Consider the following 25068-nt stretch of genomic DNA (forward strand, 5'->3'; position numbering starts at 1 on the left):
AGCTGTTGATTTTTTTTTTTTCAAAGCTGCACTTTATGTTCAAAGTTTGCAATTCAGTTTTCAGTTTATTAGAATCCTGTGTTTAATGAATAAACCCGGTATAATATATATTAATGTAATTTTACTTCTCCCATCTTGGTTTTATTTCATTTTTACATCTCTCTCTCTCTGTTTCTCTCTCTCTTACACAATCATAAAATAGAATTAAACGTAAACCTATAAACATTTTCTGGTACTCCTATTTAGGCTGTGTATGTGTGATTGCTTCTGGCATGTGTGACTTTGATATAGTTTCTGTTTCGTTCTTTTCTCCGCAGGTTGTGGGATTGCCATGCTCATCATCTCTGTGCTCATCGCCATTTATTACAATATTATCATGTGTTACACAATATTTTACTTGTTTGCATCTCTGGTCAGTGTCCTGCCCTGGGCGTCCTGTGATAATCCATGGAACACACCTGACTGTAAAGACAAAAACAGACTGATGTTGGGTAAGTTATCATCTCAAATTCCATTTATAGAATTCAAACCTGAGAAATCCCCCTAAATGCATACAGGAAATGTGATTTTTTTTTTTTTTTTTACATTTATAATAAAATATAATTTTTTAAACAATTCTGGTCATAGGTGCCCTGCTGACCTTATCAGTGTACAACTAGACATAGGATTTATAAAATGTCCTACCTGTGTGGCTTAATCTATGTCAGAAAGACTATCAATATGCATTGGGATGGATTTCTGGCCATCGATCTTCGATTTCGCTTTACCTTTTAGGTTGGGAAGTCTGATAAACCTGTGGCAAGTCTGTTTTTGGAGACTGGCCACATGTTGGTTTCTTTGAGACTTATACGCAATGAACATGTCATAAAATCATTCTAGGAAGTTGAAAGGGCCAAGATGCTCCTTAAAAGAGAATCATTTTGGGTCCATACCTGGGATTATATAGCACCAAGGTGTTTACATGAAAATAATTCTGTGACGTGTCTGTTAATGTTTTCTTCATATGCTTTTTACACTTTGTTTATTTTGCTGTTTATTTAATTTTTCTGATGGGAAGAAATCTTTCCTTTCAGGCTATAGTAGATCAGTGTGCCCATTCACCGTGGTTCTGTATGGCTATGAATAAGTTACTTTAAATATTATAGGATTTAATTGCATAGATACTTTGTAGAAAAAGGTTATTCTTGCAAGACAATGTGTTAGATTACTTTAGTAACCCTTCTGCTTGTGGTCGGATTTTATATGGTTTCTTTAACTATTGTGGGGTCACTTTTTGTGACATCTGCACTATTAGTTAGTTATTAGTTAGTTTATGCTTTGATATAATATTTGTTTATTTTCATTTTTCACATTTTTCTGATGGTTTCAATTCATTTTCTTTTTTATTTCATTGTTCTTTATATTGATTGTTTGAGTACACGGATCTCGTAGGTACCTATCTTGGCTGTGCTTTTCTTTCACTTTATCATACTCCCATTTGTAATACAATCATGGCGTATGTTAACCCTCATTTTCACCTGCTACTTACCTATATATTTGGTTTATTCCATTTGTATAGTGTCTTGATAAAAAGTCCTTGTGGTTGTATTGAAATGTTGACCCATTTACCATTTTTTCTTGCTTGGAATAAAAAAGGTGACAATTATTGTGAAAAAAAGACCCATGAGTGCCCTATTTTTGTACATGTATATATCTAGGTATATATTACACAGAACTTCAGAAACACTGCTTATTCAACCAATATACAACCACGCAAGTAGTTGCAAGCTGGTACATGTTCAAATTCGATTTTCGAGAAAACAAAAATAAAATTAACTTTGAAATCTAAAGGCAGTGTGTCTCTTCTCCTCACCTTGGTCAATCACCCCTCCTTTCAGAGGAATGACTTAATATAACTAGTCATCATATGAAACACTAAATTGTCCTGGAGGCTAGCAGGTTAATGTCGTATCTACTTTTACTTTGACTTGTATAATTATCATTTTGAGGCGGTAACATGCAGTTTTCAGTACTTTGAAATCCACCCAAAACTCTTGTCTTCATCTCCACAGATTCCTGCTTTGTTGGGGAACAGCCAAAAATGCAAATAAAAAATAGCAGTTTTTGCATGGCGGCCTACCCCAACCTCACCATGGTGAACCTAACAACTTCGGTCAACAAGACATTTGTCAGTGGAAGTGAAGAATATTTCAAGTAAGACGCCTGAAAATATTATACATAAAACCATCATGGTGAAGGTTTCTCCTCCAAATCTCTGCTGCCCCCTTCTGGTCACTTATGTTACTGATGTTTTATTTTCTAGGTACAATATGCTGAAGATATCTGCAGGTATTGAGTTTCCGGGGCAAATTCGCTGGCAGTTAGTTCTCTGTCTACTCTTGGCGTGGGCGATTGTTTATGCATCTCTTGCTAAAGGAATAAAAACCTCAGGAAAAGTAAGATAATCTTCTGAAAATGACAGAGTGATTCCCTTTGGGCTATAAGATTTATATTTATTCAAAGTAACTAAAACTGTTGGTACTGAAATCAGAAATCAGAATATTTTCAATGTCTAAGTAACCACGATAACAGGAAATATTTCTATAAAATGTATACAGAACATGTTCAGATATTGGGGAATGTTTTATTCCAGAGGAAATGAAATACAGGAGAGATTTCAAACAGAAGGCTTAAAAAAAAATTAAAAAAAAAATTATAGAAAAATTCTAAATTTCATTCAACTAAAAAAAAAGGTCGATGACGTAACGGAGAAGGATTATATTCCCAGCAAAAGTGTGATTAGTGTACATAATTTATACTCCCCCAAAATATTGCTAATGCCAACTTTTAACCCCTTAAGGACCAAACTTCTGGAATAAAAGGGAATCATGACATGTCACACATGTCATGTGTCCTTAAGGGGTTAAAGATACACATTCAATGCAGTTTGCACAACATCTCCAGATGATCTACTACTAACAAGTCATTCAGGGCTGTTAACTAACGTTATAATTCAAGGTGAGGTTCCATTGAAGGTCGAAACTGCCAAACTTAAAAAATCTCTTAGTTAGCTACGCTTTCTGCTTGGCTAATCTGGTCTTAATTTTGAAATTCACTTTGAATTCTCATTTTAGTGTATTACCCTGATATTTGTTATTTGGTCATTAAAATCATTGTCAGCTTAACGGGGAGGCTGTAGTAAAACCACCTCAGGGACAAACAGTGGGACTGAACACCATCACAGTAATAGTGCATTTTATTCCATGCAAGCAGAGATACAATATGCCCAAAGTTTTCGTGAAATTCTAGTCAATTAGGCATGCGTGGAGCTGCAAGGTTTGCTGGGAAGAAAACAGTTTCATCTGGAATGGAATCTATCCCAAACAATGAAATGATATAAATAGAACTTGGCAGATCAGTTCAGGAACATGTTTTACTTGTAACCTGGTTGATGATCCCATTTTTTTCCCCCACCCATGTTTTTTTGTGTTGTCTTTGCAGAGACCCCCAGAATAAAGCAATATGTTCTATAACCCATGCCAAAACTGAGACCACTTCCAATCTTCTACCTATGCCTCTCCCCAACTTACAGCAGTTTATTTTCCCCCTAACTCTGAAAAACTGCACCTTTCTGCCGTGCATTTAATTTCCCCGTCATTCTTACAGATTTTACATTTTCTCCTTTTCCCCAGACTTTCTTGTCTCATTCTTTACAACACAGCCTTTTCCATTTTATTTAGCTCCATTTCCCCATCTCTTTATTTACCTATATTTCATTGAGCCTTTCGCAATCTTTCTTCAATTCCACTTCATTCAGTCTTCGGACGTACTTTGCTTTACTTCTATTTCCCCATTCCTTTATCAATATTTTCCCAGCCTTTCCCATCATTTTCTTTACTTACATTTTCCCATATCTTTCTTAATCTTTATATAACCTGTGTTTCATGACTATTTCTTTACCTCCTTGTCCACATTTCCTTTCAGTGTCTCCCATCCTACTTACCAGTATTTGTGGAATGTATCTCCTAGGAGTGTCACCCAATAAGGGGCAGATCTTGAATCCCTGTAGGGCTGAAAGTGTCAGGGTGCTAGGATATTAAATAAAAAACAATGTGTCAGAGGAAAGAGTCAGAGTCTTAAGTTAATCGAGGTATTACGTTAAATACAATCTTCTTTGACAATGGGAGGTTATTGTATGATGTGACATTTTGGGACTCTAGACTTGGCACTGAACCACTATTTGGTTCCAAGACCCAAGAACCAAGACACTTTGACACATTACTGGTCTAACTACTTAAGGGTCACATTTATAACCCATTGAAGGTCACAGTCTGATCCACAAAGACGCCATGCCAGTATGGAGTCCTGCTTATTTGGTGTTTACAGCTTTATACAGCCCTGCATTCGATAGATGAGTGATACATTACACTTTGAAAGGCTGGTTTGTTATAAAGTATAATTACATCATTGGTTCTTAAGGGTTTAATCAGTGATGCTTATAAAACAGAATAATATAGTAAAAAGAATAAGTAAATATGGCTGAACATAGTTATGGGGGGTGGGGGTGGTGGGTACAGAGGACAAGTAATGGTGGATGAATAATGGGAAAATACTGACCCCTGGAGACACAATATTAAACTGGAAGTCTAAGGTGGAAGTTTTGAGAACGAAAATATTCTGCCGTGGTGAACCCTTACAAACTGTGATTCCAATAGTTATTAGCACTAGCAGCGCGGTATTTATTAGGTGAAGGTAGAAATCCTAAACCTAATGGCATTGAGCATTAAGTCCCACTATTAGCATAATGTATCACCCTACCCTGTTAGTCTGACTGGGCTTGCGTGCCGTTGTTCAAGTGAACCATTTCAGTGCCACTCAGGAAAGTAGAGATTATGGGTAAAATAAATGTATGGAGATCTCAGGGAAGTGCTTACAAAACAATAGAAACTAGGAGGGCTGTGAAGCCCCCCTTCTTCTTCCTCCAGTCCTTTTGTTGGGGTTATAATATTAATCCAGGTATGGTCCTGGGGAACTATGCATATTCCCTTCTTTATTCCTTGCGTGTTGGGGTGCAGGGTAATGAATTTAAATAATAATGCAGTATTAGCAAGACCAGGGGTTGTTCACTTCCTGGGTACTAATACCCAAGGGACAGAAAGTGCCCACTACCAAATGCTAAAGGAATCCCCTCTCTCATCTTTACACTAAATAAGAGTACAGGATGTACTGTCCCCTAGTCCCAAATAGTATGAAACCATATTTCAAGCCCCAATCTCATTGCCCACCTGGGAACTAAATAACCCTACCTAGCCTCCTCTAAAGAGTATTAGAGAGATTGGGTGATAAAATCCACTAACATAAAAAACAGTGTCAAAATGTCGTACTTACCTGTCAAAGTCTTGTTTGAAGAACCTCCGTTTAAATAATCTAGATACAGTAAAAAAAATATGAGTGTCTTGGTGGGCAGTGAATCAAAGAGCTAAAAATCTAGGGTCATCCTCGGAGAGATAAGATCTTAGGAACTGAGACCAGGGCTGTCTTAACAGCATTATAGGCCCATGGGAAAAGCAGTGCATTCGGGCGCTGTCTACACAACCACTCACAGGAATAAAAATGTAAACTATCAATAAAATTAAGCCTATATTTATTGGTACCTCCAACAAAATCAGTGTTTAAACATTAAAAAACAGGCTGTATAGCAGAGATTAATCCACACAAACATTGGACCATATAACATGAGCCTTGATGTTAAAAAACAAGAAATTTAAGATAAAAATGGTACTCAGTTGGTAAATCATACAGACGGAGGTGGCACAATGCAAAATTACTATGAAACTTTTTATGTACAGATAAAAGCTAATAATGAGGTTATTAGTCCACCTAAATGTTTTAATAAAGAGGGTTTGAAGGTTCTGAATAAATCTCCTGAAATAATATACTGAAAAGTTGGCAAGTCTATGTGGCCCCAATGCTCGTGGGGTTTCCAGACAACTGGCCAGCATGCCCATGCATGAAGACGGCTCTCGCTGAGACCACGGAATTAATGTAAAAATGGTTGAAGGAAAGTGGGGCAGAGATGTGGCATCCAAAACCTTGGGATGAGGTGGAATATTGAATAATATATTTTTATAGGCATCTCTGATTGAAACCAAGATGCGATGACCCTAGTTAAAGCCAAATTAAAACCACTCACTGAATTTATGGTTGCATGAAAAACGAAAACATTAGCGACAACGATTTGTCTGTTAACCTTGTAAATGACCCTTTGGAACCTGGAGAATTTGAAGAAAACGTGTGCTGCGTGTTTTATGTTGAAGAGATTTAACTTTCCACGTTTTTCAGGTCTCAGGGACTGTTGGAATGAAGTCCATGATAGTAACAGAAATCTTTACTACTGAGAATGGTTAGTGTGAAGGAGGTGGTTATTGTATTTCCTATTCCACAAATCACTCACACGACACAGGTTAAGCTGCCTCCTCCAACCAAAATATCAGGACACGTAAATCTAGTGCCCCATGACCACACCAACATAAACACAAACTCAGCTCATCATATCAGGGCTTATTTGGAACTTTCGCAGACCACACAAATTTCTATGGATGCTATGCAGAAGTCTAGTTTGTATAACGGTACATTTAGATCCCAATTTACAATCCAGGATTAGCAAATAGCCCCTTAACAAATATTTGGCTGGACTGTAAATACTCTATATTTACAATTAGCAATTCTCTACAACTTTATGAACTTTCCTGTCCCACACACCCAAAAAGAAAGAAAAAAAACACATAATAAACACTGTGTTTTATTTTTCAAATCCAGATCTAGAATTTTATCCAGCTCAATTTTTTTTTTTTTTTTAAGTAATATTGTTTTCCCTTTTGAAATATAAAAAATATTGTTCCAGGTGACAAATAAAGGAAAACTATTCCTATAGAGGTAGAAAGTAAAGATGTTTCAGCTATTCAGACAAAAAAATAGGATTTTATTCACTAATTCAGGAATCGTTGAAAAATAAGAGAATTGTATATTTTAGGCCAACATAAATTTGAAAAACTCTAAAATCCTCCTTTAATATTTTATCCTACCATTTTCAGTTCTTTTGTTCATTCTTCATAATTCCCAGTTCAGTGAATAAATTCCAATCTGTTTTTTGCTAATTGCCAAAGCTGACGAGCTATGATACATTGTGTATAACTGATATATTGTCATGGCAACATACTAATTATTAAATGAACACTGGGGGAGATTTTACAAAGTGTCCTTTATTTTTGCTCTCTAATCTGTTGGTATTTATTAGCTTGATCTAAAAATAGTCTAAAAAGTGTCAGTTTTTCTCTGCCTAAATCCTGCCATTTTTGCGCTGAATTAACCATTTTTTTTTTAAAAAGGCCAACAAATTTAGAGTGGCAGAAAAGAGTGAACTGAAACACTTTTTTGGCAAAAAAAGTGATGAAAAAAATTATAAAATTAATTGTGCTGTTAGTACAACAGCATATATTAAAAACTTACCTTTACGGCACAAATAAAGGAACAGATTGAAAAAAAGTACAAAACATTTTGCAACATTTTGATTGATCTCCCCATTGTATCTCCTAAAAGTGCCCAAATCAATACTGGAAATGAAAAATGACAGAATAAAAAACATTAACTGATAATCATCTCGTGAATTATATTAGTAAATAGTAAATACTTCCAACGAGCAGCTCCTTTCCGAAGAATCTGCCAACAACAGAAATCCGGCAATAAAATAATCTATAAAGGTGTGAATGAAATGGAAACCGAAACAAATATACACAATGCTATATCTTTCAGACACAATGGGAAATTTTGCATGACTTGTAATAGAAAAAGAATACTAGCAACAGAATAATTCTCAAAACTTTTTGGAAAATCCCAAGTTGGCATGAAGTGTTTAAGATGAAATCTCATCTTATCATAGGTGTCACAGTGCCTGTGGGCCACACACCTTTCAGAGCACAATCTTGGACCTGGAACATTCCCACAAGGTAGTGGAAACGCCACCGTTAGCCCCTCTTACCTTAGCTGCAGCCAGGTCTAGAAGTATTAGAGACACCGGAGGCTTTTTTCCCCAGAGCCTTTTATGACTTCTGAGATTCCCCAAGCTTCCGATGTTCATAAATATGCATATGTCGTCACGTTGATGTATGCACGTACGCATGTTCTGATGTAACGTGGCATCTGTGGACCAGTCAGAGCTCTACTTGAGCTATTTAAACCTGGAAAAGCCAGTTTTGGTGCCCCACTGTGGTTTCCAGTTTGATTATCCAAGAGCACGTTATTTGTTATTTTTGTTGATTCTTTAGTATTTTGCCCTTTTCATGTTCTTTGACTATTCTGACTTCTATATCCCGTGGGTTTTGGCTTATCTGCTGTTTACATGCATTCTATTTCCCTAACCTTGGCCTTTCCCGTATTTCTCTACATTAATGTTAAATCTGCCCATTCTGAGGTCAAGCTAAATGTTATAGTGTTTCTTTATTTATATTTGTTACTTAGGTTCTGCGTGTTGGGTGTTCGATTATCCTGACAATAGGGAAGATGAGGAGCAGACACAATATAAAAAAATATATCGAATTTAATATTAACAAAACACCAAGAATAAAACTCACATGGGAAGAGCACTACAAACAACGAAATAAGGGCAAAGATGTTAAAATTGCTAAAACCAGCCAGACAAGCTCACCCTACGCGTTTTGTCCCTATCCAGACTTTGTCAGGGATGTAGAATTGGAAGTGATCTTACGATCCTTTTAAATATTATGCAATTCAGGGACTTTGACATATGATTTAATTTTAGCTAACGATATGTGTGATGTAGAAACATTCCACCAATCAGAATGTCTCTTCAGAATGTCTCTTCAGTTTCCAACAACCAATCCAAAATGATCATCCATTGCAAACCTTGTTTCCATCCTCCTGATAAACACACCCGAGGTGAGTGTGTGGGTATACATTTCAAATGTCCCAAAGGAAAAAAGCATACCACCTACAGCAAAAATATGAATACAAAATGTACCAATAGGAATCCATCCTTCACGTTCTACTATGGAACAAACTGACATATAAAGGTATAAAAAGAGTTATGGACCTAGACCACTGGAACCCAGTGACAGTAACCATATTTGCAAAATACAAAAAAATATAACCTTCTGTGTATTTTTTCTGTTTCCATATCACATGCTCTTCAGACATTGTTTTCTTAACTTCTGGACTTAGTGCTTGCGCCATAGAACGCATGAAACAACTTTACTTTCTTTACTCTCCAAAACAAGAATGTCTGCACCTACGGAATTTTATTGAAAAAATGTCCATGCGAGTTTACCTATCTGATTAACAAAATAAAGGATTTTTGATATGGCCATTAAAAAGTATTATTTAAATTACTAGCCCACTAAGTAGAACACTTTTGACTGAATCGAGATGAATGCATCCACTATTTCACTAATTTTCTACGACAGGGAATTTTCACTTCCAGCCTTAGATAGTACTTCAATTCAATGAAACACAGCACTTACGGTCACCCACCTGATCTTACACATTCAGACTAAGTAAATGGCACAGGTACTTACCTGCACAATAACCCGACAGAGGTATTTCAGTGTCGTGTTCCCTGTGTGGGATATTCAGGAATGTTCTGTTTCTGTTCTTATCCGTGTTGCGGTTTGTCCTGTACAGCTGTGCATTGTGCAGTTAGTGGCTGTGAGTCGCTGTGGTTGTGTAATGTCTGTTTTATTGCAGGTATCAGTGGGGTGACAATGTACTCAGAACCTCCTATTGTATTCAGGGCTCCATGAATTACTTTCAACAAACCGTACTGAAGCAGTTTAGATTCCTGCAAAAAAAAAAAAAAAGAAAAAATTAAAAAAAATATATATATATTTTCAAATATTTGCAACTAATCTACAAAAAAAAACCAAAAAAAAACATAAAAATAAAAAAGGAAATCAATAAGGAATTATGTTTTCACACAGCAATGCACCTCTGAAGCTTTTTAAGAGTTAAAAAAAAAAACACCCCATAGTCATTAGTTATGGCATATACTGCATGAGGGATATCTAAAACAAGTCAACGGCCTGTGTTCCTAACATGCCAGTAATGGCTTTACACACAGCTTAGGAATGGAGTAGGCTTGTCAAGCAAAACACTTCAAAATTAATTAATTCTTCCATATCTATTAGACAATCACCAGTAGTCTAAGCCAGAAGTAGTGTCTAAGATCACAGAGTGTGGTGCTTATAATCGGTACACAATGGGGGGAAAGGAACACACAGCACATGTGTTTCACAAAATTAGTATACTGGTACCACATTCCCTAACTGGTATAAAAGTGAGTGTATAAATATAATAAATAAAATCAACTCAACTTATGTCAATCGGTTAAGAGTCAAAGAACCATCAACTAAAAACATTTCAAGGGACTCTGACTTGAAAATAGGATCCATTAGAGATCTTAGTGTCAACAAACTAGTGGATTCTTTAATGGAAGTTGTAGGGTATGGAGCCATGCATATGATACTACTGTCTGATCTCCTGAGAACCCATCCAAAGCTGTAAGGATGAGTCTCATTTCATTAACCTATCTGTTGTCTGAGGGAAACAGAAAAAATCTGCTTACTTCTCCAGAACACATATATTCATTGAAATATCAGGTTAAAGGGACACTCCACACACTTTAAGTACGTTAGCTTGCTGAAGTGTTTTATGTGTGATGAGTGTGTCCTATTCTTTTTTGAAATTTTGCACAATGTGCGGATTTGAATAGAAATTGACGCTATTATAAATTAAGCTTGTTACACCCCTCCCGTTTGTCAGTGAGACAACAGGTCCTGTTACTTCCTGGTTTGTTTAGCTCAGGGGATCTAAACTCAAGAGGCAGTGATTGCCCAAAGCACCTGCCTTGCAAAGACTTCTCATTGAGCTGCATTGGGAACTCTGTGATTGGACAGCCACAGAAAGTTTGGGCAGGGTTAGAAGGGGAGGGATTACAAAGGCTGCAAACAAGAAATCCGCAGCTTTTTAAAAAAAATATATATCCCCCAAGGAAAATAAAGCATAACTAAATGCATGTATTTTCATTTGAGGTATATCTACTGAATAGTGATTTGTTTTTAATATTTGGGCAGTAGAGTGTCCCTTTAACTCCTCCTGGACCCATATTTTCCTTAAGGGAACAGTTTGAACTCTGAAGAGCCCATCTATTTTGTGTGCTAGCAGTTCAACCTCTGTATTTCTATATCATTCTAACCTATAATGGATCTATATAATCCAAGAGATTAATTTAATCTTGTAGGGATCATTACGGTAGGGTCTAGCTAATTTCCTGGGTTACCTGGGTAATCTATGTTTTTTCGTTTTTGTTTTGTGATGTTGACGCTGTGGTGTTTTCCTCCTCTCATCTCCTCGGTTACTTGGTGTGAATTGACCCCATTTTGCTTTATTATACAGGTTGTATATTTTACGGCAACCTTTCCATATGTAGTCCTTGTCATTCTTCTCATCCGAGGAGTTACCCTGCCGGGGGCTGGAGCTGGGATGTGGTACTTTATTACCCCTAACTGGGAGAAGTTAACAGATGCCATGGTGAGTCCAAAAAGTCCGTCCATTATTGTAACCAAATAATAACAAAACTAATTATTGCAAGAATGTGTTCTAAAAATCGTACATTTGTGGGCATTACATAAAAAGTAAAACAGTTAATATAAGCGGTTATTTGCACCAGTAGAGTTCTATCCAATCATGTGCAGTGGTCAGGGTGATCTGCATAAGTGTATTTTTTTCAATCTGAGGCTAATTTTGTACAATGAAAGATTTTTTTGCATTATTTTGGAATAGAATTCTATCTGTTAAGTTAAGCACTTCAATACTTGTACGCTGCTTGCAACCATCCCTTAGTCCAATCCTCTTTTGATTACATCACTCCCCCTCTCTAGAGGGAGGCGGACACCAGGGTGGGCTGGCTGAATGGTGGACACGGAGGGCATGGATGGGGGCTGTGCCGCCATTGACTGTCTGTCCCGAGCATGCTGTGCTTGCTGACGTTGGATGCCAAACATGCACAGAATTCACATTAGGTAGCTTGCAAATCTAGTAATGGACTGACTAATGACAACCTGAGGACACTAACAAGCGGAGGTGGCGTTACACCTCCGGCAGCAGAGGAGTTACACTCTAAACAAGCTGCACATACAGAGGAACCATGACAACTTCAAATCACTCAGGTGGTCTTGGCGCTTTGAGTAACCCTTTAACCTCTTATCCATATTGCTCAGTGACCAAAGGGTTCATTTGTTTTCAGGACTCCAAGTATGGCTCTCGCTCAAGGAATTAATTGTGGTTACCTATTCCCTTTTGATACAAAAAATAAAAGCTTCCTCTTCACCACTGTATGACAAAATGTCGAATGAGTCCAAAGTATGTATTTTTCTCACAGCGATCAGGAGTATGAGAGACGATTGGGGCAAGTTCTGTACTTCGGGAATCTAGTGGAACACAATTATGGGGATATTACTTCAGTAGCATGAAGTAGGTTTATGATATTCACAACAAATACAATGCTGTGTCTGAATATGTTATAGATATTACTTGAAATTTAAGTAGACACTGGTAATAAAATGGCTGCATTAATGTCGCCATTAAATGCCCAGGAGTCTATTTTTAAAAAAATGTGTACATTTGTTTTGAAATGTTGCATTCGATAATCGAACATAGATAAAAAATTTGAAAAACTTTAGCTTTAATACAAGAATTGACTCATTGTTTTTGCATGTGACTTTTTACTCCCCCCAAAAATTCGGACAAATCTTAGACATAGGAGGTATTTTCAAAACCAGGACAAATGGATGAATCTTTAATCCTCCTTTTACATATTTGTCTTCAGTAAAACACTGTGACTTTTTTCAATATGTTCTAATTTTATACAGTTAAATGAGAAGTTCTATAGGTATGTAATGTTTATTAAAACAAACTCTAAACATCCATTAAAAATAGCACATCATATGTGTGTGCGCTAAATATTTAACAGCTAATTTGCCATTTAAAAAAATATCCTATGACCTTATCCTCAAGACACATAGAATTATTGCCATGAATGGGTTAATAATGTTAACAAGACAATTGAACAATTTTTGTTGACACTCCAATGAATACTATATATATATATATATCTGGAGATAGTTTGTTATCAAAACCTTGACTAGTCTCTAGGATGGTCTCAATGAGAAACCTTTCTTCCCGTGGCTCTGAAATAGTTAAATACATTTTTTTTTTCGAAGCGTTTACTCATTATATCCTGAATGTTCATGTATTCATTAGCCTGTATATTATATCGGTCAGTTATTCAGACCATTGATATCTGATTGCTCAAAGCGACAAACATTAAATGTAATATATTGATATATATTAAAGTCGTATATTGGAGAATTAAATCCAATAAGAAATATAACAATTCAGTCAGTCACTAACTAGTGGTAAGGTTTTAATAAAACATGATGTTATACTTGCATTAGGATATCTTTTAAATTCCTATGGGATGTCTATTTATATAGGCAGACAATAAGGATGTGTGGGCATTGTAGCATTGTATAGACCGCTCATATGATAATGTCCGAGATCTCGTGTTTTAAAATTACCAATTTGGCCATGATGGGGATTCTGAATTTGGAAACTAAGGGTGATTTATTGAATTCCAAATTGAATTCTGAATCTCTCTGTTTCAGGTTTGGAAAGATGCAGCAACACAGATTTTCTTCTCTCTTTCGGCGGCTTGGGGAGGTCTCATTACCTTATCATCTTATAACAAGTTTCACAACAATCTATACAGGTGAGAACAGTGATCAGGTGGGTTTATACTGACTGTGATGGGAGCATTGAAAAAGTGTGTGAGATGCAGGATATACACCAAGAATATCGAAAGCAAGGGAAGTTATTGACATGTCTGGTCTGTGGGGTTTTAACATCCCTCGGGGTCCTGGGCATGCCATTATCTGGCGTGGTTGGAATATTAAGCTCCCGTGGTTTAAATAAAACTATGTTCAGAGCCCAGATTATCATTGTTTTTGTGCGGCAGTTTGAGTCGGGTAATCAACATGTTCATACATAGATCAAGGCATATACAAGTTAATTAGCACTAACCCAGAGCCCTTTCATTCTATAACAAAAAATATCAAAGGTTAGTGAAGACGACTGGAAAAAACTAGAAACAACAGCTCCTCCTAGAGGTTCCTCAACAAACTACATCGTGAAAGGAGGCAATATATAAAGGCATGAATAGTAAATATGATAAAGGTTTGCTCCTGCCTGTTTGCACACTTACAAAGCTCCCGAGTCACAATATAACCAAAACATAGGCAGTTATGCATTCCTATAGTTGTGAGAATATTCTTCAAAGCCAGGATTGACATGTACACCAGAACGCAGCCAATGCAACATGCTTAGCGTAACAGATGTACGAAGAGTGAAACTAGGTTCTTAATCGCTTTACGGATCTCTGGATAGTTTGGTTTTTTTTTTATCAACTACTGGAAGAAGCGGAGTTCCAAATAATAATTCTGTGCTTTGTTCTGGCAGGGATACGCTGATTGTCACATGTACTAACAGTGCCACGAGCATTTTTGCAGGATTCGTTATCTTCTCAGTGATTGGATTCATGGCCAACGAACTAAAGGTTGACATTGATAAAGTGGCCGATCAAGGTAAGAGTCTCCATTTTACTGTCCCACAGAAAAAAACGAAAAAACAAACAAAACACAAGTTTGAATATCGAGCTGTTTAACCCTTTGTATTCCTTTGGAAAGGTTATCATTACCCTCTTTACCTCAAAGGGCAAAAAGTCAATGTTGGGTCATTTCGAGGGTTTTATAGGTGACTGAAAGCTGCTCATAAGGTTGTTGGATTTCAGCTCACCAGATCCATGTGTATCTTATTAAATTGGGATTATTCCAAGATTAATGCACCTAGATGTGCACACAAATTTTATTTAGTCTCTGCGTGGCTTTGTACATGTGCATAGTGAAGTGCTGATGATCATACATACATACATTTTATTTCTTACATCTCCATATATGGTTGGTGTGCAATGTCTTGTTTCTCTCCTCTGTTTCTGTCTGTATCTTTTCAAATATTCCACATTCACTCTCTTTGGAAGACTCTATTAAGTTAAAATCTTGTTAGAAACGTTTAATTACATTAAACAGTGTTTGTTTGTTTAGAAATTAAAATGACAAATGGGGCGTTTATTGGACACATTTTGTAATTGTGAACGAGCCTATATAGTCGAAATAATATGTCATGTTTGTGTTCCAGGTCCCGGCATTGCGTTTGTTGTTTACCCAGAGGCCCTGACACGGCTCCCTCTTTCACCATTTTGGGCCATTATATTTTTCTTGATGCTACTAACCCTCGGATTGGACACAATGGTAACGTCATGTGACTTTCATTCTAGACTGTTATTATTGTCTGGTAGTATTTTATTACAGACAGAACACGATTATCCTACCTACATAATTCCTGAAATGATTCACAGGACGGCTGACACCAAACACATATCATGCTTTAGAGCACTACCTCAAAGTCATATGCGTTTATTAGTATTACTGGTGTTTATATAGTGCCAACGCATTCCTCAGCACTTTACAATAGTATAAATTGGACTTTAACAAAAAACGATTACATATTTTGACAGTAATAGGCTGATGAGGACCCTTCTTCAAAGAGTTTACAATCTTACTCAATAAAGTTCATTGTAGTGAATTAAAATCTAAATATTTAAGGTTAAATAGTTGATCTGGAAAAAACAGTCCAGCACAGTCATAGCCTAGATCAGAGGAAGGCAACCTTTAACAATCCAGATGCAGTCTGCTACATCTCTCCTGATGCTTTGCCACCATTATGGCTATAAGAGCGTTATGGGATATGTCTACCACAATATCTGGAGATCCGAAGGTGCTCCCTGGTCTAGGCTATCGTAGCGTTAATGCTGCTATTTGAGTCACTTTAATTCAGAATTTAAGGATGTCAGGAGACAAGTTTAAAAATGGTGAGACGGGATGTGTTCTGGGATTTATTAAATAATTAAAAAAATGAATATATTTTTACTGGAAGCAACAATCTCAAAAGTAGACAAGAGCAGTATCTGTGTCAGACGACAGAGAGATAAGATCAGAACAGGAAAAGGGAACAAGTAACCTCTCACTGACATTAATAGTTATTTCAAAGTGGCAAATAGATAAATATAATAAAAACACACAATATTAAAAGTGAATGTATACTTTTGCATCACATAATAAGCAAAACTGTAATTTGACACACCACTTCATGGAAATATGAAGCTGGTATGATAAAAAATAACATTATAAAATAGTATAGGATGGTTTAACCGCCTATTGAGCAGCTATAATAATCTACAGAAAATCTACTATTATAACACATCCCTATATTAAAAAGTCAACTTTATTTTTTAACTGTTAACGTTGCTGCAGTTATGCCTGATTTTTAGATCACTACATTTTATTAATGTAATCATGTCACTTCCCCAACTTCATCGCAGACCATCATCCCCCATGCACCCGGTTTTACAATATGTAAACCATCATACTGTCAGGGTACCTGAGGTCTCTACCTCCGAGAGAGGTAGAGACTTAGTCGTTTATCCATCCGGACGGCCTGATTTCCCTCTTTCTCGCGGTCTATCCGGTCATGCAAAGCCGGCCGCGAGGGAGTGACTCCCTTTTATAGCATGACGCCCGGAAGTCTACGTCAGGACGTCAACCCGGAACGACCTGTCACTCAATTGGTTCAGGACCAATCAGGACTCGTCGGAGGTTACTGCTCTGAACAGGGCATTTAACGGTGCTTCTTTCATTAGCTCATTGCCCTGTCGTGGTTCTAGCTTGTTCTAGTCACTCAGTGCTCGTGTTTTCTAGTTATCCCTTTTGGTTTTGACCCGGCTTGTTTGCTCTTCTCTGCTTATCTCTGTTACCCTTGATTCGGCTTGTCTTTCACTTACCTGTCTTCTGTTACCCTCGACCTCGGCTTGTCTTTGACCATTCTCTACTGTACTACTTACGTTAGTCCGGCCATTCTAAGGTCCGGTATACGTATCTGGCTACTGTTTGTACTCTGCGTGTTGGATCCCTGTCCCGATCCTGACACATACCCCATGCACCCCGTTTTACAATATGTAAACCATCATCCCCCATGCACCCCGTTTTACAATATGTAAACCATCATCCCCCATGTACCCCGTTTTACAATATGTAAACCATCATCCCCCATGCACCCGGTTTTACAATATGTAAACCATCATCCCCCATGCACCCCGTTTTACAATATGTAAACCATCAACCCCTATGCACCCCGTTTTACAATATGTAAACCATCATCCCCCATGCACCCCGTTTTACAATATGTAAACCATCATCCCCCATGCACCCCGTTTTACAATATGTAAACCATCATCCCCCATGCACCCCGTTTTACAATATGTAAACCATCATTCCCCATACACCCCGTTTTACAATATGTAAACCATCATCCCCCATGCACCCCGTTTTACAATATGTAAACCATCATCCCCCATGCACCCCGTTTTACAATATGTAAACCATCATCCCCCATGCACCCTGTTTTACAATATGTAAACCATCATCCCCCATGCACCCCAGTTTATAAAATATAAACCATCTTTACCCAGGACCTCATCTTCCACAATCCACCATGTCTCTCAAATTTACCAGTGTCATCACCACCATACAGATTAATATTAAATTTAAATTACACATTTTCCCTTTTCTATATATTGGCCACTCTATCTGTATTACCCAAACCTATTCACTATTTAATTAATAACCTTTGTTTCTGTCATTCCAAAGATAGAAACAGCAGCAGAATAGCCTACAGTAAAAATAGTAATATAATAACAATAATAATAAAAATAATAATGTAATAACAATAACAATAATAATAATAATAAAAAAAACAATATAATAATAATACTATAATAATGATAACAAAATAATTATAATACTATAATAATAATAACAATAATAATAATAATAATAATAATAATAATAATAATATTATAATGAGTTTCTTTAGAGGCAAAGATGAAAAGAAATGCAAGGTCGAACACAGAACAGGCAAAACAAGGATTTAAAAACAAATTGTTAAAAAAAATCTGTAACTTTCAAATATTTGAAATTGACTTTTTTTATGTATTACCAATATAGTTAAGGATAAGGTGGAAGGGAATAATTAAATAAATAAAATCCCTTTTATTTCGATATAGCTCTATTAGATGATTTTTAGGAGCTAATTATTGTGTACATTGATAGCCAGATACTCTCCTCCATCCACAGTGTGATAACACAACTCACAGTAAGTGATGGCAGCAAGTCAAGACATGGCAGATACTATCGAGACATGTTATGGTATAAATATCACAAAACTAGGCTAATAATTTTACATTTTCTTAGACCAGTTCCATGACAGACTGGGAATCGATTCAATTACATAATATATAACCTATTCCACATGACATTAGCCACAATTTTGCAACTATGACATAACATAGTTACCTATTAACGCTGCCAATAATTCAGAATATATTGAGCCTTGTTCTAGGATCCTACACAAATAGGTTGGAAGAAATATATAGCACCACAGTGTAAAACTCAACAATGCTGCACGAGTCTATATAAGCCTATGGGAACAGCTCCACAGCACTAGATAGTGGACAAATAGTGTAGTGTTCCGTATTACATGACCCAATGCAGGGATATAAGAGCTCTGCAATGCCACCTAGTGGTCACATTGAACAATACAGTTCTTGAATATTAAATTGTGCAATTCTTTTATTGTGTATTAACTCTGAGGTTACCAGCATTTTCTGCAGCACAGCCTGATTGCAGAATTAGGTAGAATTATTAAGGATTGTGAAGTTTTAACTTTGATGACTCATAGAATATTTTCGGGGCCAATACAAAAACCATCATCTAGAAATCTATTAATAAACAGGACTATACATAGGGCACAAGGTCACACATTTAGACTGGAAGAAAGGAGATTTAGTCCAAAGCAAAGGGAAGGGGTTTTTACAGTAAGAACAATAAGAATGTGGAGTCCTCTGCCGGAAGAGGTGGATTTATCTGAATATGTACAGATGTTTAAACAGAAACTGGATGCATGCTTGCAAAAACATACAGGGATATGATTTTTAATTTTATAACATGACAGGAGGCTTCGTATTTGCTTAAGTCTCTCTTTACTAGAACTCCACAAACTCCACAGCAGCACAGAAAAAACAACCAATCAGAAAAAAGTTAGGTACTATAAAACTCCCCTCCCCATGCATCATTTCCTCTTTCTTTGCTGCTCTGCAGACAGTACAGGTCAGAGTACCACTGCCTCCTGCTAATAGTGGGTGGCTTTGGGTTTTATTCTTATTTTCAGTATTTTATTTACTATATTATAGTTTTCCCTTGTGGGATTTAATCTTATATTCAGTTATTTATTTTACCCTTGTTAGTTTTTATTCTTATGTATTCTATACTGTTTTATTTCTATATACTGTGTTATATATCTTTGTGGGATTGTATTCCTATTACTGTGTTATATATCTTTGTGGGATTTTATTCCTATATACTGTGTTATATATCCTTGTGGGATTTTTCTTAGTGCCTGTAACTTCAGGCTTTCACTGTATTTTTCCTTTATTTGTGTATGTTTGTGGGGGCTTTGGGGTCCTTGCTGTCTTCTCCTTAGACTGGTACCCACCCCCTGTCCGTTTCCCATTTCTTGTGTATGCCTGTTTTTGTGCATTCCGCCTTTGCCTGGCGGTGTGTGTGCCGCTCGGGGGCTTCAGGAGGCTGACTACTCCTGCCTCCTTTGACCCCCGAGCTCCAGGACCGCGGAGTTAATCTCCGGCGGTCCCATGTGGCTTTCCGGTCGCGGGGATACTCGCGTGCGCGCACGAGTACCCAGCGGCCGGATCTTCTTCCCCACGTGGCCGCGGCCACCTCCGCCTGCGCACCGCGTGTGTCCGACCGGGTGGGGGAGAGTCCGACCGGGAGAGATTACGACCGCTCGCGGCCCCTCCCCCGTCGGTGCATTACTCGTTGGAGGTCTGCCTCCACCAGCTCAGTTTAACTGCTGCATGTCAGTTTGCTTCCACTAGGAGACTCATACAGCTATGGGCTGGCACCTTCTACAAGAGACATTATAGTGACATTTTTAACATGAGTTTTTCTATATCCAGGTGTATGTAGGTGTGGGTGTATGTATTTGTATATATATGTATGCAGATTTGTGTGTGTGTGTGTGTATATAGCTGTTGGGATGTATGTGTATATATAGATATACTTTTACTGGACTGGAGTACAGCCTATAGACAGTATACCATATACTGCTCTGTCTGTGACACAGACCTTCTTTTACCACTGACACCATGCTTCATACGCTTACTTCCAGTGGGAGCCTGTACCCTGCATACACCATATTTACTGTATCGGAGGCCTTCGTCTGACCCATTATTCGCATGGTACACCAGGACCTATTATGACACACAGATTGCTGTGCGTTTTTGCTACCAGTGTATATCACAGATTGCTGTGTGTTTTACTGACTGTGTATATCACAGCTTACTGGGAGTTTTACTGACAGCGTATATCACGCTGACAGTGTAGATCACGGATTGCTGTGAGTTACAGGTATTATGGACTGGGATTCATGTGCTTCACAGTATATATTTTTCGGATCCAGCTATGGGGTCTCAGAGGAGACTGCCCTGGTATGTATTCGCTGTCCATGGTATATATATATATAAAGCTAACAGACCTGGATCTGGCTCAAACTGGTATGGGGGACCAGTCTGCACTGATACTATACAATATTTTCAGATATGATGATGGTATCTATACTCAGGATGGAAACATCAAACAGATCTGTGTGAGCATGTGCATTCCAATTCACAGTTTAAGGAGAGTATCGCTCAATGTATATTACTTTCGTGGACATGGTATCACTGAAACAGCTTCCGCTTGTACCAATACAGCTGGGATACCGCTATTTGCCTGCTGGGCATTCAGGGACTGCCAGTCCCGGTTCAAGTTATTCACACGGCATTACGCTGTCTAAAAGGGTTGATGTCTGGGGGCCCTATGTCAGGGTGCTCTGAGGATGTACAATTTTTGGGGGAACTCTACCCAAGCTCAGAGGTCCCCATTACTCATCCAAGACCCATGGTAAAGCGCTGCGGAATTGGGTGGCGCTATATAAATAACAGATACTCATATGATATAATATACAACCCAGGATTGGCCTGCTACGTCTGTACCCCATTGATTGGCCTGCTATGTCTGTGCCCATATGAACGGCCTGCTATGTCTGTGCCCATTAGAACGGCCTGCTATGTCTGTGCCCATAAGAATGGCCTGCTATGTCTGTGCCCATAAGAATGGCCTGCTATGTCTGTGCCCATAAGAACGGCCTGCTATGTCTGTGCCCATAAGAACGGCCTGCTATGTCTGTGCCCATAAGAACGGCCTGCTAGGTCTGTGCCCATAAGAACGGCCTGCTATGTCTGTGCCTATTAAGACGGCCTGCTATGTCTGTGCCTATTAAGACGGCCTGCTATGTCTGTGCCCATTTAAACGGCCTGCTATGTCGGTACCCCATTGTTGGTCTACTATGTCGGTGCCTATCTGAATGGCCTGCTATGTCCGTGCCTATTTGCTTGGCCAACTATCCTGTGTCCATTCGTTTGGCCTGCTGGGCCTGTGCCCTTCTGACGGGCCTGCTCTATTGGTGCCGAACCCCTTTTAGGCCGCAGGCCTGGGGGAATATCACTGAGGAAATGCCAGTGCCCACCAGTGACATGGAAATTGGCAGGTATCCAGACAAGCGCCATTGCCATACTATCCAAAGGACACCACTGTACGGCCATCTGAATATGGTGGGTAGGGTGAAGGACCCCGGTCATACATCTCCAAGGAGAACTTCGCACAGGCAAGGATCGGTGCTCAGACACCTACAGGAGAACGCAGCGTTTTCCTTGTCTTTAACATCTACCTCCGTATCTGCTTCCCGGTATCCTTAGAGGTATCGGTAGTTTTTTCCTGCGTTAGGTTAGCTCCTGGCTCTGTTCAGTGGGGCTTACCTGTCTTACCTTCCGGCCTGCTATTTGCCTTCTATCTGAAATAGAATTTACGTATTTTCTCATCTACGCTTTCATCTATGCTATTTTTCGTTTTCGTGACTTCCTTTTCCTTTCGCTCGGGTCGTCGAGAGGCCTGACTTGACCTCCTCCGACCTCCCGGGCACTTGTGGATTGCGGAGAACGTCTCCAGCTTTCCTCAGGCTGCCAGCGGTCATCCTGGACCCCGCGCGCGCGCACGGGATCCGGGCGGTCAGTTGGTAGTTTTATTTTTTCATTGTTGTTTTTTACGTAGCTTGCCATCAGCCATGTGCTGATATTAGTATTTGGTGTATCCTGCAATTGGTCACCCTGAGTCTCTAGGGACTCTAGTTTGGACCACAGAAGGGTGCGGCCCTCCATCTCGATCCAAGAATACTTTTCAGTATATTTTCAGGAACAGAGAGCGAACCCCTCTCAGATACAGGACCGGACACGGATCTGTTATTAGAGGGCACAGCCCTCCCTCAACCTCAGCCAGATACTGAGCTGGATACAGAGGACATGTTTGGAGGACACATTCTCATAGAGAGAACCGGTCACGGATGTAGACTCTACTGTTTGTTTATTAACGGGCGCGGCCCGCTCAGGCTATCAGCCGGATGCTATCACGTTAATCGACCACTTTAGTAGAGAACGCGGCTCTCTCATACACTCGACACTCTACAGGACCGGCCATTTGCTCATCACACAGGCTTGTACCTGTGCAAGACATCAATGACTACATAGAGGGGCGTCCCTCCTGCATTCAATTAGATCTGACGTCCGTGCTACTGATTTCGTTATAGAGGACTGCCTAGTCATGCAAGATAGACATTTTAGACTGGGTCCCTCTATTCTATCTCCTGTAATGGCTCTACTGGGTCCGGACCACTTAGGTACACACACTCCTGGAGATGGTACGGCTATCGGATGGCCTCCGGTATTACGAGAGTGCAGGTTTTGGTATATTCTGCACCATATAAAACGGAGAACTGCTTTCTGTCTTGGATATCCAGACTATTGCGGACCAACCGCGCAGACAGTTTCTCCCATATCAAGATGACAGGAGTTACGGAAACCTTCATGGAGCAAACGGACACTGTCTTGCTCGGGTACCTAGATTAAGGAAGGCCTGTTATCTGGTCTGAAGGTAACCGTACACATGGTTCACATGGTAAGACCGGACATCCCGGTTGTCTTGAGTTCCCCGGTCATTACGATCTCGGGATAAGGGGGCAGGACTGCCCCATCTCCTCGGAACGCATACCTGGTGAACAGAGTTTGGAGATGCTGGGTCCTCCGTCTATTAGCTATTTACCCCTCACGGGAGCCGTTTTGTTTTTTGATTCGCGCTAACCTACTCTTCAACTACCGTCGAGGAGACCTACGAGACTTTGTGAGAGTACCTGGGGTACCCCGGCTACTTCACAGACACCTTTCACTCTTAGACGAGGACATATCTGGATGGAAATCTGCACTCAGGTTTGCACTTTCCATCCCTTTGAATATTTCTGGGATTCACTATTCCAGAAAATAGTCGACCACTGTTCCTCCACACGAGTTCAGTTCAGAACCATGAATGGACGTCCTTTTGGAATCTTTTCTCTACAGAGTCCGAGGATTACACAGTCCATTTGGAATATCGGAATCACTTAGGATACGGCTAATTTGACCACACTCTCGCCTGGATTACAGATTTATTCCCGGATGAGACATCTCACCAGGTAGGCCAGGAGAGAACGAAAGATCCTACTCGGTTATATTGCGTCTTGGTGGTGGGGGATCTACCTGCAAGGCCGCGTCGCCGGATGACCCTGACACGATCGGAGGAACCACCTTACTGATCAAGAGTTGAGTCATGATGGTTTCTTTTCGCGGCCCTACGTCCGCAAACGGCCTTCGATATTTTACAACTACAAGAAAATAGCTGATAGGTCAGCTTGCAAGCTCATGTCCCGACCGCTAGGAAGCGGGTCGCAACACCAAGTTCGATGGATCTATCAGCAGATGGTGTTTTTTTGCCGTGTTTGAGATGCTTCGTCGGCTGGCATCTTCATTGATCCGTCTACTGTCGTTTTTCGCAGTTGGTAAGTACAATTAGGATTACTCTGCTATCTCCTGGAATAGGTACCAGCGACACGAACAGCGTTGGATTTGTTGACTGAGTGTTAAAACAGCAAATACGAAGCCTCCTGTCATGTTATAAAATTGTAGATTATGCTAGCTTTAGTGTACATATAATCTTAATTTTATTAATGACAGGAGACGAGTATTTCCCACCCATTCTTTTCCCACCCTTGTTTTATGTTAAAAAATTGGATTAATCAGGTACGTATGCAACTTTGTTTGTTGTCTCTGCTACCTGTCGCCTGTTCTTATATCTATGTTTATTTTCATAAGTAGGGTTGGGATATCTACATATTAAGGTTAATTTTGGTTGCTACATTGGGTACCTACATGTTTATTCAGAGTACATTTCATTGGATAATCAACCTGTTCGATTCTGTTTTTTCTCTCGTTTCAGTTTACAGTCCATCAACACTATCTAGTTTGACGGTTACTCTCGAATGGTGGACATCGTTATATTCATCGTATTTAGGACTTCGTTTCTTCCCCATGATGTTTTCTGCCTTTTATCCTGTTTTGTCGCAGCTTGAAAGAGGAAATGATGCATGGGGAGGGGAGTTTTATAGTACCTAACTTTTTTCTGATTGGTTGTTTTTTCTGTGCTGCTGTGGAGTTTGTGGAGTTCTAGTAAAGAGCAACTTAAGCAAAAACTCGCCTCCTGTCATTAATAAAATTAAGATTATAGGTACACTAAAGCTAGCATAATCTACAATTTGTAGGGTAATAGTTTTGTGATCCAAGGAGAAATTAGACAGCCAATCTGGGTTCAAGAA

The 25068-nt window shown here is 39.0% G+C and overlaps 1 protein-coding gene across 1 annotated transcript in view; it reads left to right on the forward strand.

Moving 5' to 3' along the window:
- The window catches only part of SLC6A5 (solute carrier family 6 member 5), a 73522-nt gene that overhangs the window by 21787 nt on the left and 26667 nt on the right, over nt 1-25068 (forward strand). Inside the window, exons 5-11 of the mRNA XM_063437858.1 lie at nt 318-491; nt 2052-2193; nt 2303-2435; nt 11446-11580; nt 13716-13819; nt 14566-14690; nt 15301-15413. Of these exons, the coding sequence (XP_063293928.1) occupies nt 318-491; nt 2052-2193; nt 2303-2435; nt 11446-11580; nt 13716-13819; nt 14566-14690; nt 15301-15413 (926 nt within the window). The remainder of the gene's footprint in view (nt 1-317; nt 492-2051; nt 2194-2302; nt 2436-11445; nt 11581-13715; nt 13820-14565; nt 14691-15300; nt 15414-25068) is intronic.

Source organism: Pelobates fuscus, chromosome 12, assembly GCF_036172605.1.
Source record: "Pelobates fuscus isolate aPelFus1 chromosome 12, aPelFus1.pri, whole genome shotgun sequence".
Classification (NCBI taxonomy): Eukaryota; Metazoa; Chordata; class Amphibia; order Anura; family Pelobatidae; genus Pelobates; species Pelobates fuscus.